The 12708-nt window shown below is 44.5% G+C and overlaps 8 protein-coding genes across 8 annotated transcripts; 5 read left to right on the top strand and 3 right to left on the bottom strand.

Moving 5' to 3' along the window:
* The first annotated feature begins 51 nt into the window (after positions 1 to 51).
* SJAG_01298 (IMP dehydrogenase Gua1) lies at positions 52 to 2208 on the top strand. The gene is made up of 2 exons (XM_002172512.2): positions 52 to 637; positions 875 to 2208. Exons 1-2 carry the CDS (start codon positions 181 to 183, stop codon positions 1987 to 1989), a joined length of 1572 nt encoding a protein of 523 aa, XP_002172548.1. The 5' UTR covers positions 52 to 180; the 3' UTR covers positions 1990 to 2208.
* On the bottom strand, positions 2035 to 5457 carry SJAG_01297 (kinesin-like protein Klp5). The gene is made up of 2 exons (XM_002172511.2): positions 5194 to 5457; positions 2035 to 5140 (listed from the first exon to the last, which is right to left on the bottom strand). The coding sequence occupies exons 1-2, from the start codon at positions 5222 to 5224 to the stop codon at positions 2316 to 2318; spliced, it is 2856 nt and encodes a 951-aa protein (XP_002172547.1). The 5' UTR covers positions 5225 to 5457; the 3' UTR covers positions 2035 to 2315.
* Positions 5458 to 5541: 84 nt separating this feature from the next.
* On the top strand, positions 5542 to 6200 carry SJAG_01296 (40S ribosomal protein S19). Its single transcript, XM_002172510.2, has 2 exons — positions 5542 to 5701; positions 5773 to 6200. The coding sequence occupies exons 1-2, from the start codon at positions 5626 to 5628 to the stop codon at positions 6129 to 6131; spliced, it is 435 nt and encodes a 144-aa protein (XP_002172546.1). The 5' UTR covers positions 5542 to 5625; the 3' UTR covers positions 6132 to 6200.
* A 350-nt stretch (positions 6201 to 6550) lies between these two features.
* On the top strand, positions 6551 to 9105 carry SJAG_05224 (hypothetical protein). Its single transcript, XM_002172509.2, has 3 exons — positions 6551 to 6925; positions 7006 to 7794; positions 7841 to 9105. The coding sequence occupies exons 1-3, from the start codon at positions 6842 to 6844 to the stop codon at positions 8465 to 8467; spliced, it is 1500 nt and encodes a 499-aa protein (XP_002172545.2). The 5' UTR covers positions 6551 to 6841; the 3' UTR covers positions 8468 to 9105.
* On the bottom strand, positions 7648 to 9054 carry SJAG_05629 (hypothetical protein). Its single transcript, XM_011050743.1, has 4 exons — positions 8956 to 9054; positions 8801 to 8867; positions 8636 to 8728; positions 7648 to 8559 (listed from the first exon to the last, which is right to left on the bottom strand). Exons 1-4 carry the CDS (start codon positions 8985 to 8987, stop codon positions 8551 to 8553), a joined length of 201 nt encoding a protein of 66 aa, XP_011049045.1. The 5' UTR covers positions 8988 to 9054; the 3' UTR covers positions 7648 to 8550.
* A 636-nt stretch (positions 9106 to 9741) lies between the features above and the next one.
* SJAG_01293 (NUP37 family WD repeat protein) lies at positions 9742 to 11233 on the top strand. The gene is made up of 3 exons (XM_002172508.2): positions 9742 to 9877; positions 9925 to 10001; positions 10057 to 11233. Exons 1-3 carry the CDS (start codon positions 9846 to 9848, stop codon positions 11112 to 11114), a joined length of 1167 nt encoding a protein of 388 aa, XP_002172544.1. The 5' UTR covers positions 9742 to 9845; the 3' UTR covers positions 11115 to 11233.
* SJAG_05223 (zf-HIT protein Hit1) lies at positions 9796 to 11908 on the bottom strand. The gene is made up of 2 exons (XM_002172507.2): positions 11755 to 11908; positions 9796 to 11615 (listed from the first exon to the last, which is right to left on the bottom strand). The coding sequence occupies exons 1-2, from the start codon at positions 11817 to 11819 to the stop codon at positions 11222 to 11224; spliced, it is 459 nt and encodes a 152-aa protein (XP_002172543.2). The 5' UTR covers positions 11820 to 11908; the 3' UTR covers positions 9796 to 11221.
* A 135-nt stretch (positions 11909 to 12043) lies between these two features.
* On the top strand, positions 12044 to 12508 carry SJAG_01292 (glutaredoxin Grx1). The gene has a single exon (XM_002172506.2). The coding sequence runs from the start codon at positions 12127 to 12129 to the stop codon at positions 12424 to 12426; it is 300 nt and encodes a 99-aa protein (XP_002172542.1). The 5' UTR covers positions 12044 to 12126; the 3' UTR covers positions 12427 to 12508.
* Positions 12509 to 12708: the final 200 nt, after the last annotated feature.

The following is a 12708-nucleotide window of genomic DNA, read 5'->3' as shown; positions in this document are numbered from 1 at the left end:
TTTGTATGCAACCGATCTATATTCATTCGCCACGCCCCAACTTAACAAATGATATTTTTTTAATTAAATAAATGAATTTTTTGTTAACTATAAAAAAATTTTCACGAGTATTTAAAGAGCGGATCCCCCTCACTTTCTAATCGGTATCTTACCCTCTCCCAACCCTAAATTACTTTGGCCATGGCAACGTACTTGAAGCACACTGAGGCTGTTAAAGAGCTTGAGAAGTACGAGACTAAGGATGGTCTTAGCATCGACCAACTTATCCGTCAGAACTCTCAAGGTGGTTTGACCTTCAATGACTTTTTGGTCTTGCCTGGTTACATCAACTTCATCCCCAACGAGGTTTCTCTCGACACTAAAATCACCCGTAACATCAAGCTTAAGGCTCCCTTCATGAGTTCTCCTATGGACACTGTCACTGAGGACCAAATGGCCATCTACATGGCTTTGTTGGGTGGTATCGGTATCATTCACCACAACTGTACCCCCGAGGCTCAAGCTGAGATGGTCCGCCGGGTGAAGAGATACGAGAACGGTTTCATTACCGATCCCGTTGTCTTCGGTGTTAACAACACCATTGGCGAGGTTTTGAAAATTAAGAAGGACAGAGGATTCAGCGGTATTCCCGTCACTGGTAAGTTTTGCTAGAATAACGGATTATGTGTATGGATTTGCGCGGTTTAGTGCTCTTTTCTCTCGGTTGTGCTTCGCTTGCCTGGATGATGCTTTGACTTATAACTTTCGTTCTTCTGTAACAGCAGAAATGCTATGGAGATACAATTTTGTCACTGACTTGAGAGAAGAGCCTGCTTCGCAATCTGACTCTTCTGTTTGTTCATGCGTTGTGCGTAGCATTCACTAACCCTTTTAGACAACGGTAAGCTTAACGGTAAGCTTCTTGGCATTGTCTCTTCCCGTGATGTTCAATTCCGCAAGGATCCCAGCACCCCTGTCTCTGAGGTTATGACTCGTGAGAACCTTGTCACTGCTCCTAAGGGCATTGATTTGGAGGGTGCTAACGAAATTTTGAAAAAGTCTAAAAAGGGCAAGCTTCCCGTCATCGACGGTGAAGGTCGTCTTGTTGCTCTCTTGTCGTTGACCGACTTGATGAAGAACCAAGACTTCCCCAACGCCAGCAAGTCGCCTGAATCCAAGCAACTTATGGTTGGTGCCGCTATTGGCACTCGTGAGGACGATAAGGTCCGTTGTACTCTTTTGGTTGAGGCTGGTTGTGATGTTATTGTCATCGACTCTTCCCAAGGTAACTCCAAGTTCCAAATTGATATGATCAAGTGGATCAAGGCTACCCACCCCAAGGTTGATGTTATTGCTGGTAACGTCGTTACTCGCGAACAAACTGCCAACTTGATTGCTGCTGGTGCCGACGGTCTCCGTATCGGTATGGGTAGTGGTAGTGCTTGCATTACCCAAGAGGTTATGGCCTGTGGTCGTCCCTTGGCCACTGCTATCGCTCAAGTCGCCGAGTTCGCCAACAAGTTCGGCGTTCCCACCATCGCTGACGGTGGTATCCAGAACGTTGGTCACATGGTCAAGAGTTTGGCCTTGGGTGCCCACGCTGTCATGATGGGTAGTCTTTTGGCTGGTACCACCGAGTCCCCTGGTGAGTCTTACGTCCGTGACGGTCAACGCTACAAGTCTTACCGTGGTATGGGTTCCATCGCCGCCATGGAGGGTACTGGTGTTAACGAGAACGCCTCTACTGGTCGTTACTTCTCTGAGAACGATGCCGTCCGTGTCGCTCAAGGTGTTTCTGGTCTTGTTGTTGAGAAGGGTTCTTTGACCCGCTTCTTGCCTTACTTGCACACCGGTCTTCTCCACGCCTTCCAAGACATTGGTGTTAAGTCCATTCCTGAGTTGCACAAGTCTGTCGTTAGCGGCGAAACCCGCTTTGAGATCCGTAGTAGCGCTGCCATCCGTGAGGGAGATATTCAAGGCTTTGCTACTTACGAGAAGCGTCTTTATTAGGCAGTTTAGTTACTGCTTTAATCGGCTCAGGCTACTCAATATTCAGTGGCTTCTGATAGTGTGCTTGTTCTACTATCCCGTTTACTATTAAGGGTTGTACAGTTTTCTTAAACTAGTTAAATTGGGTAAAAAATGTTTTTGGTATGTCTACAAAGATTGAGCAGTACTTAGTTGAGTGGGTATTGGGGATGTTAATAAGAGTGTGCAGTGCTTCCCCGGTGGTAAAGCCTTGGGTGTGTGAGGGAAGCAGTAGCTTACGTCTAGACGCTTCTGCAACTTCCCTGATAAGTAAAATTCATTAAGTAGTACAGTTGGAAGTGTTCATTCTAAGACGTTTCATGAGAGGGTGCGTCAGACGGAGCGTTGGTAGGTCCCGTAAACAGTCCAGTGTCGCGTCGGATGACACGTGCAGGATTAGAGAGACGTAATGATGTGAGAGAACTGAGTCGCCGAACGGTCTTGTTCGGTGCCGACGGTAAAGGCAAGCTCATACGGCTGGAAAGAGATGGGAGAGAAGAAGCGTCAGAGAGATTAGAAGAGGGGGGTATCATAACAGATGGTTTGTCCAGGGACGAGGCAGATGTGGCAGCAAAATTAAAATTCAGAGTCCTTTTAGAGTCTGCAAGAGCTGCATGTCTCCCCGACGAGAGTAAATCGGGGGTAGGGATACGGGATGGCGTCGAGCCTAGCGAAACGCTTCTGATACTATGAGAGCTAGTATCAACTTCCATTTCGGTCATACTACGATCAAGGGACATGAATGATGCATTCTGTTGGTCGTCTGATGATTTGTCCGAGTGTGAAGGTGGATCCGTGGTCCGTGCATCTTGAGATGCTTGTTTAATAGGTGCAGCTGGAGACGTTATGCGAATGAATGGTTGACTTGGTGCACGGAAAGAAAGAGTATTTGAAGGCTGGGCGGGTTGCAGAAAGTCGGGTTTCTGGGGAGGCAAATGTTCCTCGTCTTCAGACTTTAAGGCTTCGTCATCTTCCTCTTTCCAATCTTCAAATTCTTCCTCCATATCAACAGCAGGTTCGGTAGGACTATTAGTATCTTCAAAACGTACACGTTTCTTGTGAGATCGTTTTGGAAGGAGAATTGGCTTCTTTGGTGACTTAACCACGAACATCGCTGGAGGCCGAGGTCGTGGATGGGATGGCGAAGACAAAAACGGAAGTGCTGCTAGAGGATCATTGTCCTGAAGACAGCTCTGGCGGAGTTGTTGATTAAGAACAGAGATTTCCGAAAGAGATGAGAGTGATGGTCCATTATACTCAAAAGGTTCATTCTTCACGGCCAGATTAATCAGCCAATTCTTTAGAAAAATATGCGCATCACCAAAACCACCTTTCTGCAATGAGGGAAGCAATCGAAAGGATGCAGTCAGTAGTGTTTCTAAGGTATGTGTAAAATGTGTTGTAGAGTTCTGAGCGTCTAAAATTTGGTTTTCATGAATTGACTTGAGTAAATCCACTTCGTCTTGCAACACGTCGGCATAGACATCAGCATCATTGTCCCGCAAAGTCCGTATGATAGGTGATATGCTTTGCTCAAAAGTCCCGTAAATTTCTTTCGGGTTAACTTTAGACACGAATACAGAACGTTCCGTAAGCAGGGTGTCCAATTTGGCGCGTGCCAATTGCGCACGCTCATCTGTCGTATCTGCGCACGTTCGTTCGCAAGATGTTAACCAGTAACGAACCAAGTGAATACAGTCATCCATCCGCTTTGCGTGCCGTACATCCTCAATGACGGACTTTTGTCGAGGCAGTGTTTGTTCAAACGCGGCTCGTAGTAAGTCTCGTGCTTCAATCAACTTTGCATCAAATGAAATACTAGTGCTGTTCGGGGTATTTCTGGTGGGCAAATCTGATTGTTCTAAGCGTCGTTCAAGTTCACGGATTTGTTGACGAAGCTCATAAATTGCCTTCACATACTGGCTCACGTGTCGGTCAACACTAATCATATTACGAAGAACTTCAGTCTTGATGTTTTTTGCACGATTTGCATACTTCAGTGTGTTGTAAGTCTCCTCATAATGAACAGAAGATGGTGACACACAGACAATCATAACAGTTTTACAATTGCCACCTAAACTGAATTTCAGTAGACGTGTCAATTTAGAATCTCGGTAGGGGACATGTGCCCGGCGATGTGGGTCGCACAAAGCATTAATGCAATTTCCTAATGCCAATAATGACCGGTTAATGTTGGCACCTTCTTTCAGTCTTTCTCCCCGATTGCGTGTGGCATTTGCCCGCTCTGAACCAGCCAAATCGATTATGGAGAGCGTAGCAAGAGTGTGATCTTCGTTAATATCTGCTGTTCTTGGCTTTTGGGTAAGAGAAACTTGTAATACAGCATGAGAACGCGAAGAAGTCGCATTCGCTTCAGTAGGTGACATGGTCCTATTAGCGTTTCCGCGCAGAATAATTTTCATCACTTCTTCAAGCGATGAAGGTGACAGACTCGTCAGTCCTGGCACGGTAATTCGTCTGTCGGCGTCTTCACGTAATGAAAGATTCCTACTCCTTCCTTGTGCGGTTGTAGCGAGAAGGTCGCGAATGGATTCGTTGTAGATTTCTAAATACGAAAGACGCAAACTAAAGATGCGTTCGTCTTTCAGCTGTTCAATTCTTTCAAACAGCTCTTTCAGTGTTAAGTAAATGACACCCGGATGCTCTGGAGTTCCACTGATGGTGTGTGTTTTACCGCAACCCGTAGCTCCATATGCAAAAACTGTAGCATTAAAGCCATCTAAAACGCTGTCCAGAAGAGGACGGGCTGTTTCCGTGTAAACATCATACTGAGATGCCGTTTCGTCAAACACACGGTCAAAAGCATATCGTAAATCCCGACCATCGCCTTTGGATACCCTATGAATTCGGGAGGCAGGCAAATTCGTCATAGACCGTCTGCGATTACCACGCCTGCCGAGAGCTGAATCACTCGGCGGGTCAAAGACAAGGATTCTTTGATCAAGCACCTTTACGACTCTACGTATTCCTCGTAATGGTTTTGCATGTTGAAGATGAGGTTTGTACGAAGCTGCAACAGAAGAGGTAATGGAAGTAGACGAATGCAGTTGTAGAGAGTCTGGAGCAGCGACTAGATGAGCGGACTCTTGGGTATTAAACGGACGAACTCGAACTACACAGCATTAGCAATGATCTTCTGTATGAACGAAGAAACAACACACGTACCAGTTACTGTAATGGAAGATTGTTTGGACATCACAATGTGTCCTATTTCACTAGCATAAGAGCAAACTCACCGTTGAATGCAGGTTATTCAACACACAATGGCTCAAATAAAAACGTAAAAGTAAGTTTCTCTCGCAAAGTCGCGAATTCCCGTTTCCAAGGATTGATCTTTGATTAAGCAACACAGACAGTCCTTAAACAAGACGTCTCGGAAGGAGTGACGGCGAAAGGAGCGCTAAAACACCGTTCCTCGATGAATTGAGCTTAATGTTGCTGGTGGAGGAAGTTGGTTCTGGGTAAGTTCACTCGACGCTTGCCAAAATTAGCAGTCACGGTGTTGGTGTAGAAACACTAGCAAAAATACATTTCTTTCAGACGTCTCCTTTTACCGTCCACCACCTTCACCAACCTTAACCAAACGGCAGTTTCATCATGGCTGGAGTTTCTGTTAAAGATGTTGATGCTCAAAAGTTCATCACTGCCTATGCCGCTTTCTTGAAGCGTTCTGGTATGTTGTTTTAAGGCGTTAACGTCCGCTAAACGTCGAACTCCCGGGCATTTGCTAACTTTATTTTCTAGGTAAGATGACTACCCCCCAGTGGATTGACATCGTCAAGACTGGTACCCACAAGGAGTTGGCTCCTTACGACCCTGACTGGTACTTTGTCCGTGCCGCTGCCATTGCTCGTCACATCTACCTTCGCAAGCAAGTTGGTGTTGGTCGCCTTTGCAAGGTTTACGGCGGATCCGTCAACCGTGGTATGCGTCCTTCTCATCACCGCGACTGCTCTGGCAGTGTTCAACGCAAGGTTGTTCAAAGCTTGGAGAAGATTGGTGTGCTTGAGAAGAGCGAGAACGGTGGTCGTCGCATCTCCCAGCAAGGTCAACGTGACTTGGATCGCATTGCCTACTCTCTCATCGAGGAGGACGAGGAGTAAAATCGAAATGCATTTGAAAGTTCTTTAACAACGTAGACGTAGCTGAAGAGTACGTTATTACGAGGGGAATGCGTTAGTAACGGTGGGAAAGGTAGTAAGTATGTGAGGTTTCGGTAGCATGGGTTAGTGGTCTTTTTTGTTGGACGTTCTAAGAAAATGCTGCTGAATGTGATTGTACTGGGTGTGTATTCTTACGTTTATTCGCTGGCCTGTTCTTGGCCTTAGCTTGTGGACCCTTTAAATTACCAAAGTAGTGAGAGGGAATTGGACTGCATAGGCAAAACTTCTTTACAGAAGCAGTTGTACTATTATTGCTTTTGAGGACATCAAGGTTGTGAGTTTTCTTATTAATTGGTAGTTTTTATTTATTTTATAATTATTATAATTATTTTTTATTTTTTTTATTTTTTTCTTGTTCTTTTTGTCTTTACGTTTAATTTCTTTTTCAAACTAATCATCTGTATTGATCGTCTGCCAATAAGCGGCAGTATTACTTGACATCAGTGCTTTTCTTCATACAATTCCGAATAGTTACGTGAATGACTGCTCTAGCTAATTTCCATTACTACGGCTTCATGACAAACTACGCTTTTTAATAAAAAAAAAGAAATACTTTTTTGCTGTCATTATTTCATTCATCTACAAAGTCGACCACTGTTTCATAAAGTTTGATTCTCTGTTATTGAAAACACTTACTTTCGATAACAGACATGTCTTACCCATACAATAAACGTTCATCATCTCGTTCCCCCTCACGGTATAGTAAAAGATTTCGAGAACGAGACGACGACCTAGTAAGTCAATCCATAGCTTTGGTGATAGCCGATGAGTATTATGTGTTCCGTTTACGAAAACAGAAGTTAACCTGCTCTAGTCAATACGTCGTCATCTCACAAGCAAAGATACCGCTGAAAATGAATTGGAAAGAGAAAATAAATTTCTTCTCATCCAGTACTACGAACGCGCTGCTCTGCGTCTGAGTCAAAATCGTTCTAAACCGATCGATCATTTGCTGGTTAGTATCAGTACTATCCTAGGTGTTGATGAACGTGTTCGCCATTTTGAGCCAGATCTTATGTCGGTTTGCGATCCCATAGACTTAATTGAGAACAATAGTGTTGAGGAACTTGAGACACTTGGTCAACAATGCCTTGAACTGGAGCGGCTTGAAGGGGGCCATCGTGAAAAACAAAAGTTTTGGTTGACAGTTCATGACTTTGTTGATCTGGAACTAAAAAAAGCCCGTGCATCTCGGGATTCCAAACGGTCTATCGCAATCGTTTTAGACGATGTTCAAAAATTGCTACAGGGAAAGTCACACGAAGCCCTTGTCCGTTTGGAGAATCAAATAAAGCAGAAGCTTCGGAGTAATGCTCCCATTGATACCGATTACTGGGAAGGACTATTGCTTCATTTAAAAGAATTCAAGGTCCGGGCTTATTTATCAGAGCTTTTTAGCGAAACGTTACAACAAAACAGAACGAAACAAAATGAAGAACAGCTACAGCAGGCCAAGGATGATTTACATCAACTACAGCAAATGAAAAAACTGGCAGAGAATGAATATTATCGCATCAATCTGGATCCAGCACCTTTATTACGGCAAGAACAGCTACCACAAGGCCTGAAGCCAATTGAGGAAGAACAGTACACGCACATGTTGGTATGGTTTGGGTTGTGCAATGGAAATACATACTAACTACGAGTAGGAAACGAAGAGAAAACGAGTTACGGATGCCACTTATATTCCCTTGTTGAACAGTAAACCAAAGGTACGGACAAGCAAGTTAGTTAGTACAAGCATCGAAGAAGACACTTTCTGGAGGATGACAAAGGAGAGGCTTGAACGTGAATACCTTAAAGCAGGCGACGCCGATGAGGCTGACTTGGAAAATGAATTGGAGACCGAGCAAGCTCCTGTTTCAATTAGCGCCAACGGCGTTTCCTTAAAAAAGCCAAAGTACTACAACAGGGTATTACTCGGTTTTGAGTGGAATTCTTACAATCAAGCTCATTATAACGAAGAACATCCTCCGCCCAAGGCTGTACAGGGATACCGTTTCAACATCTTCTACCCTGATCTCATTGGCACTGGTCGCGCACCTACTTACCGTATTGAGCGCAATCGGTCTCGCAAGCAGAGAGACGAACAGCAGACGGAGGAAACTTGTGTGATTCGTTTCATTGCCGGTGAACCGTATCAGGACATTGCGTTTCGAATAGTTGACCGAGACTGGGACTACAGTTCAAAGCGCCACCGTGGTTTCAAAAACAGTTTCGAGAATGGTGTACTTTGTCTACACTTTCAGTTTAAACGTGTTTACTATAAAAAGTAAGTGCATTTTAGTGCTAAAGGTTACATCATGTCAAACACACACAGGAGGGAGAATAGGACCCCCCCATCAATGTCCTAGTCAATTTAATCTTTCTGTGTTTCTGAGTTAGAATTAGGTTCAGGTACGAAACTCTGTATCAGAAATTCTGTTATCGAACATAACACATACTCGTAAAGCTTTTACGGTTGCAACGGTACCCATAATACAACTGGCGCCGAATGCCGTGTACAAGGTGTACGCCCAGTATTTGCTTTTCGGCCGCTATTTAGAGGTTAGTATTACCAATTCACCAGAAAACCGTCATTTCGTCCTTCAGAGCACGAGCTAACTAACCCTTAAATGCGTCGGTTTCGATGATGCTTGAGTCGCACGTTGAAGATATGGAACTCTGTTCTTAAAACTAGAAAACCTGTTAGATGCTGCAATCACTAAATCCCCAATCTCGATTCTCAAAACTGTTTACACTTCAAAACGCACTCTTTACTTACATAGACCTCGCTAATGGAGTCAACCGGACCATTGTAAAATCAATGATTTGTATAATTCACAACTACGAACTGAGCAATTTGTTTAATACTGGGAATACAGCCGCCGCCATCATCATCATTTGTACAGCAGCTGCCGACACTGTCAATGACCTCACTGAGCTAGGATATAAGGCGATTTAGTGAATTTTAATGAAGTACGTCACCGTTCATTATGTACTATACCGTAATGCTCTATACGTTTTAAAAGTCAAATAGTGAAGCACACTAAATCCCTCCAACCTGAACAATGTCTCGTGATCTCAGTACATTCTGGAACAAAAAATGTATCGGAGTTTCAATTGCAAAACAGCATAAAAGCGGCCGTCCGCCCACCAGTCAAACCAAATTCGCAATCCCCACTATTCACGGGCCTTTGTCACGGCTTATGTATCAGGCGCGGGGAACGTGGTGAGAGATAGAAATTCGCTGTTTACTTCATTCTGCCCGAACAGCATCTACTCCGGGTGGTAATAAGTCAGCGAGATAAGTTGTCCGCTTTCGTAAATAGTTGTAATCAATACTGTTACTGATATTTGTTGGTGTTTTCCTAAGGGTGTAAAGAGATTTGTGAATGGCGCGTTAGTTGTCGGTTGCTTGCATCATCGGTTCATGTGGTCGGCCGTCTCTGCTCGTACCTGTGTTCCATTTGCCTATTCCTGATTTTTCGAGTACGTCAGCTTCGCTAATACAAAACCTTATTTAACTTTGTTACCCGATGTAACCTCCCTCACAAAACACGGCCACGCCTGTTCACTGTCAAGCCAGTGGAAAACGAAAAACAAATCCGCCCAGTATCTGGAGAAAAAAACATTAACGCGTCTGAACTGTCTATTTGAAATAAGATTGGCGTTATGGTTTCTATTTCTCAGCAGAATCGCATTAGGTAGTTTACCACGTTAGAAACGACGCGAATTTCGCTAACAAACATAGACAACCGTTAGAAGTATTTCCTTATACCATAAAATGGGCGCTTCCAGGATCCTCCCAGCCTGACATTTTTGCCGTCGGTATGTAGCAGACACGATTACCTGTGCTCTCGAAACTAACATTGTGTTTAATAAGGACATGAAACCGGAATTACATTTTATAAACCTACTGCAAAACCAAGCACAGGTGCCTGGCCATTTCGACAGCTTTTCACAGTTGCAACTGGCCTCCCAACACTGCATTTGGCGTTTTACGCCCATAAAACAGCTCCAGACAGCTCAGAAAATGGAGAAGAAAACAGTTCATGTACTCTGTCCATTGCATGTGCTTGTCAAGACAATTCAGTTCGGCTAATCTTTACACAAGACGCTGAGATCACTTCACAACACACATTTGGCGGTACATCTGGACACCAAAACTTCGTGAACGATGTGGATATCATCGAAATTTACTCCGCAGACCAAACGCTGGACGAACATGTAATTGCCAGTGTTGGCGATGATAATACGCTTATCGTTTGGCGTGTTTCGGATAATGGACCTGTGCTCGCTGGTTACACGCTTGCATCGCCCGGTGTCTCCGTGCGTTTTTGCCGTTCAGATGCCCGTCGCTTGCTTGTTGGCGAGCGTAATGGTCAAGTCCGTGTGTTTGACTGGACATCCTCCGGAGCAAGTGCTTCTTCATCCACTGCCGACGAAGTCATGGAGATCGAAGACTCGCAACGTCCGTGGATTGTTAGTCTCTCCGCCAGCGGCGTTCAAGTGAACGCCGCCGACACGCTTGGTAGTGCCGAATGGTCTGGCGAACATCAAAACTCAATTTTGGCCATGTGCAAGAATGGTAACTGGTCGTGTTGGGAGTTGTGGTCTTCAAAGGATTCCGCTCAAGGAGCCGGCGAGTTCGCTGAAGTCAATGGTACTCTTCCTTCTCGGAATCTTCTACCCAACGCGATGGGTAGTACTTCGTTCTCAGGCACCGTTCTTGGCGCCCGTGCACATCCCTACTATGCACGTTTATTCGCAACGGCTAGTGCTGCCCGAGGAAGTCTTCAACTAGTTTCAGTTGATCGGCCCCATGCCACAGACGTCGATCCGGTGTTTTTGAATACGCCTATTGTCGATATGAGTTGGCACAGTACTGCACGCCAGCTTGCCGTAGTGACTCACTTGGGCCTAGAGCTGGTACGCTTGTAGAGTGACTTAACACCGATATTTCATTCTCGTTTTTGATATATCAAAAAAAAGGCTAAGTTTTACGACCAAAGCACTAAAATTTTTTCTATGATACACTTTGATGGTGGCTACAATTCCTCACACAAATCCAAAACTTTGTTAGCAAGTTCAGTGAATGCTGGGTTGTTGTCTCGATGACTTTGGATTGCTGCAAGTGTTCTTACGGGAACGTTTGTAGTCTCTTGACTCCGGAGACGTACTAGCTGGTCCATAAGCTTCACAAGTTCGGGATGCTCGTTCAAGTATGCTTGAATTCCTTCGTCCTGCAGCGCTCGTTGCAAGTCTGTTGTTTTAGGCAGGGCTTCCTCCGCGACTTTAGGCTCGCGTCCATTCACGTAAATCACATTTGGAGATGGCTCCACTGTGATGTGCATGGAAGATGCCTGTGAATCCTGTTCATTCGTTTGCTTCTTTTCCGGGTCACACTGGGTTTTGTGTTCCTTGAAACAGACGACACTACAGCTACCAATTGTTAGCGTCCCTGTGCTACTACTAATAAACTATCGCTGATGTTCCCGTTTGCAGCTCTTTTGACCGAATAAATGTCTTGTGTTGCTTTAGACGTTTATGCTTACAAAAGTCAAAGACGTCGTGTACTTACTAAGTGCTGTAACATTTAGGACACCTGTACTTTGCCGTCGAAGAACAGACAACACAGTTTGCCATATGTTTTTTCGTGTTACACAGCAACAGAGACGCGGCAGTGGGGTTTTAGGAGCTTTACCGTGGTACAACACACTATAACGAGTCCTAAGAAACTATACCACGTCTTCTCCGCATTTCCGATCCTGTTGTGCCTCGCTTTACTTCGTTAAAATAAACACAGCCAACCTTCCGTTTAGTCAGTATCCGCCTGTCATTATTCAGTTGCACTGCGTCATCATGACGCCATACCTTTCTGATAAATTATATAAATAACGCGGGCCCCGCTTTTGCATTCAGAGACGCTTTTCCTGTCTAATCCATTACGAGAATGTCTGCCGTTAAAGAATTTGTTGACTCCGCCGTTGAGGAGAACGACGTTTTGGTCTTTTCCAAGACTTACTGTCCTTACTGTTCTGCTACCAAGAAGACCCTCAAGGACGAGGGTGCCAATGCTAAGGTGTACGAGTTGGACACCATGGACGACGGTGACGAGATTCAAAGCTACTTGGCTACAAAGACTGGTCAACGCACTGTTCCTAACATCTTCATTCACAAGAAGCACATTGGCGGTAACTCTGACCTTCAAGCCATCAAGAGCAAGGGTCAATTGAAGGACCTTCTCGCCTAAGTTGTTTATGTACTATTTTATTTTGAGACTTAATGAATCTATGTGTCAGTAGACGAAGCAATGACACCTTTTCGCAACATTATGCTTGTTCTGTCGCTAGTGCGCTGGGTAGTGGTGATTCGTTGTATGATTCTTCATTAGAGTGCGCTGGACTTTGTTATTTGTGTTAGTGAATAGTAACGAGTATCAACGAGTGTCACACTTTGTTGTTTTTTGAAGAAAAACAACATTGTTCATGAGGCACCATAACTTTTTGATATTGTGTGCATTGTAATCATCGAG

The sequence above is a fragment of the Schizosaccharomyces japonicus genome (assembly GCF_000149845.2).
Source record: "Schizosaccharomyces japonicus yFS275 unplaced genomic scaffold supercont5.3, whole genome shotgun sequence".
In the NCBI taxonomy this organism is placed as follows: Eukaryota; Fungi; Ascomycota; class Schizosaccharomycetes; order Schizosaccharomycetales; family Schizosaccharomycetaceae; genus Schizosaccharomyces; species Schizosaccharomyces japonicus.
Note: the sequence above shows the minus strand (reverse complement) of the source record. Positions and strands in the feature narration are given on the sequence as shown.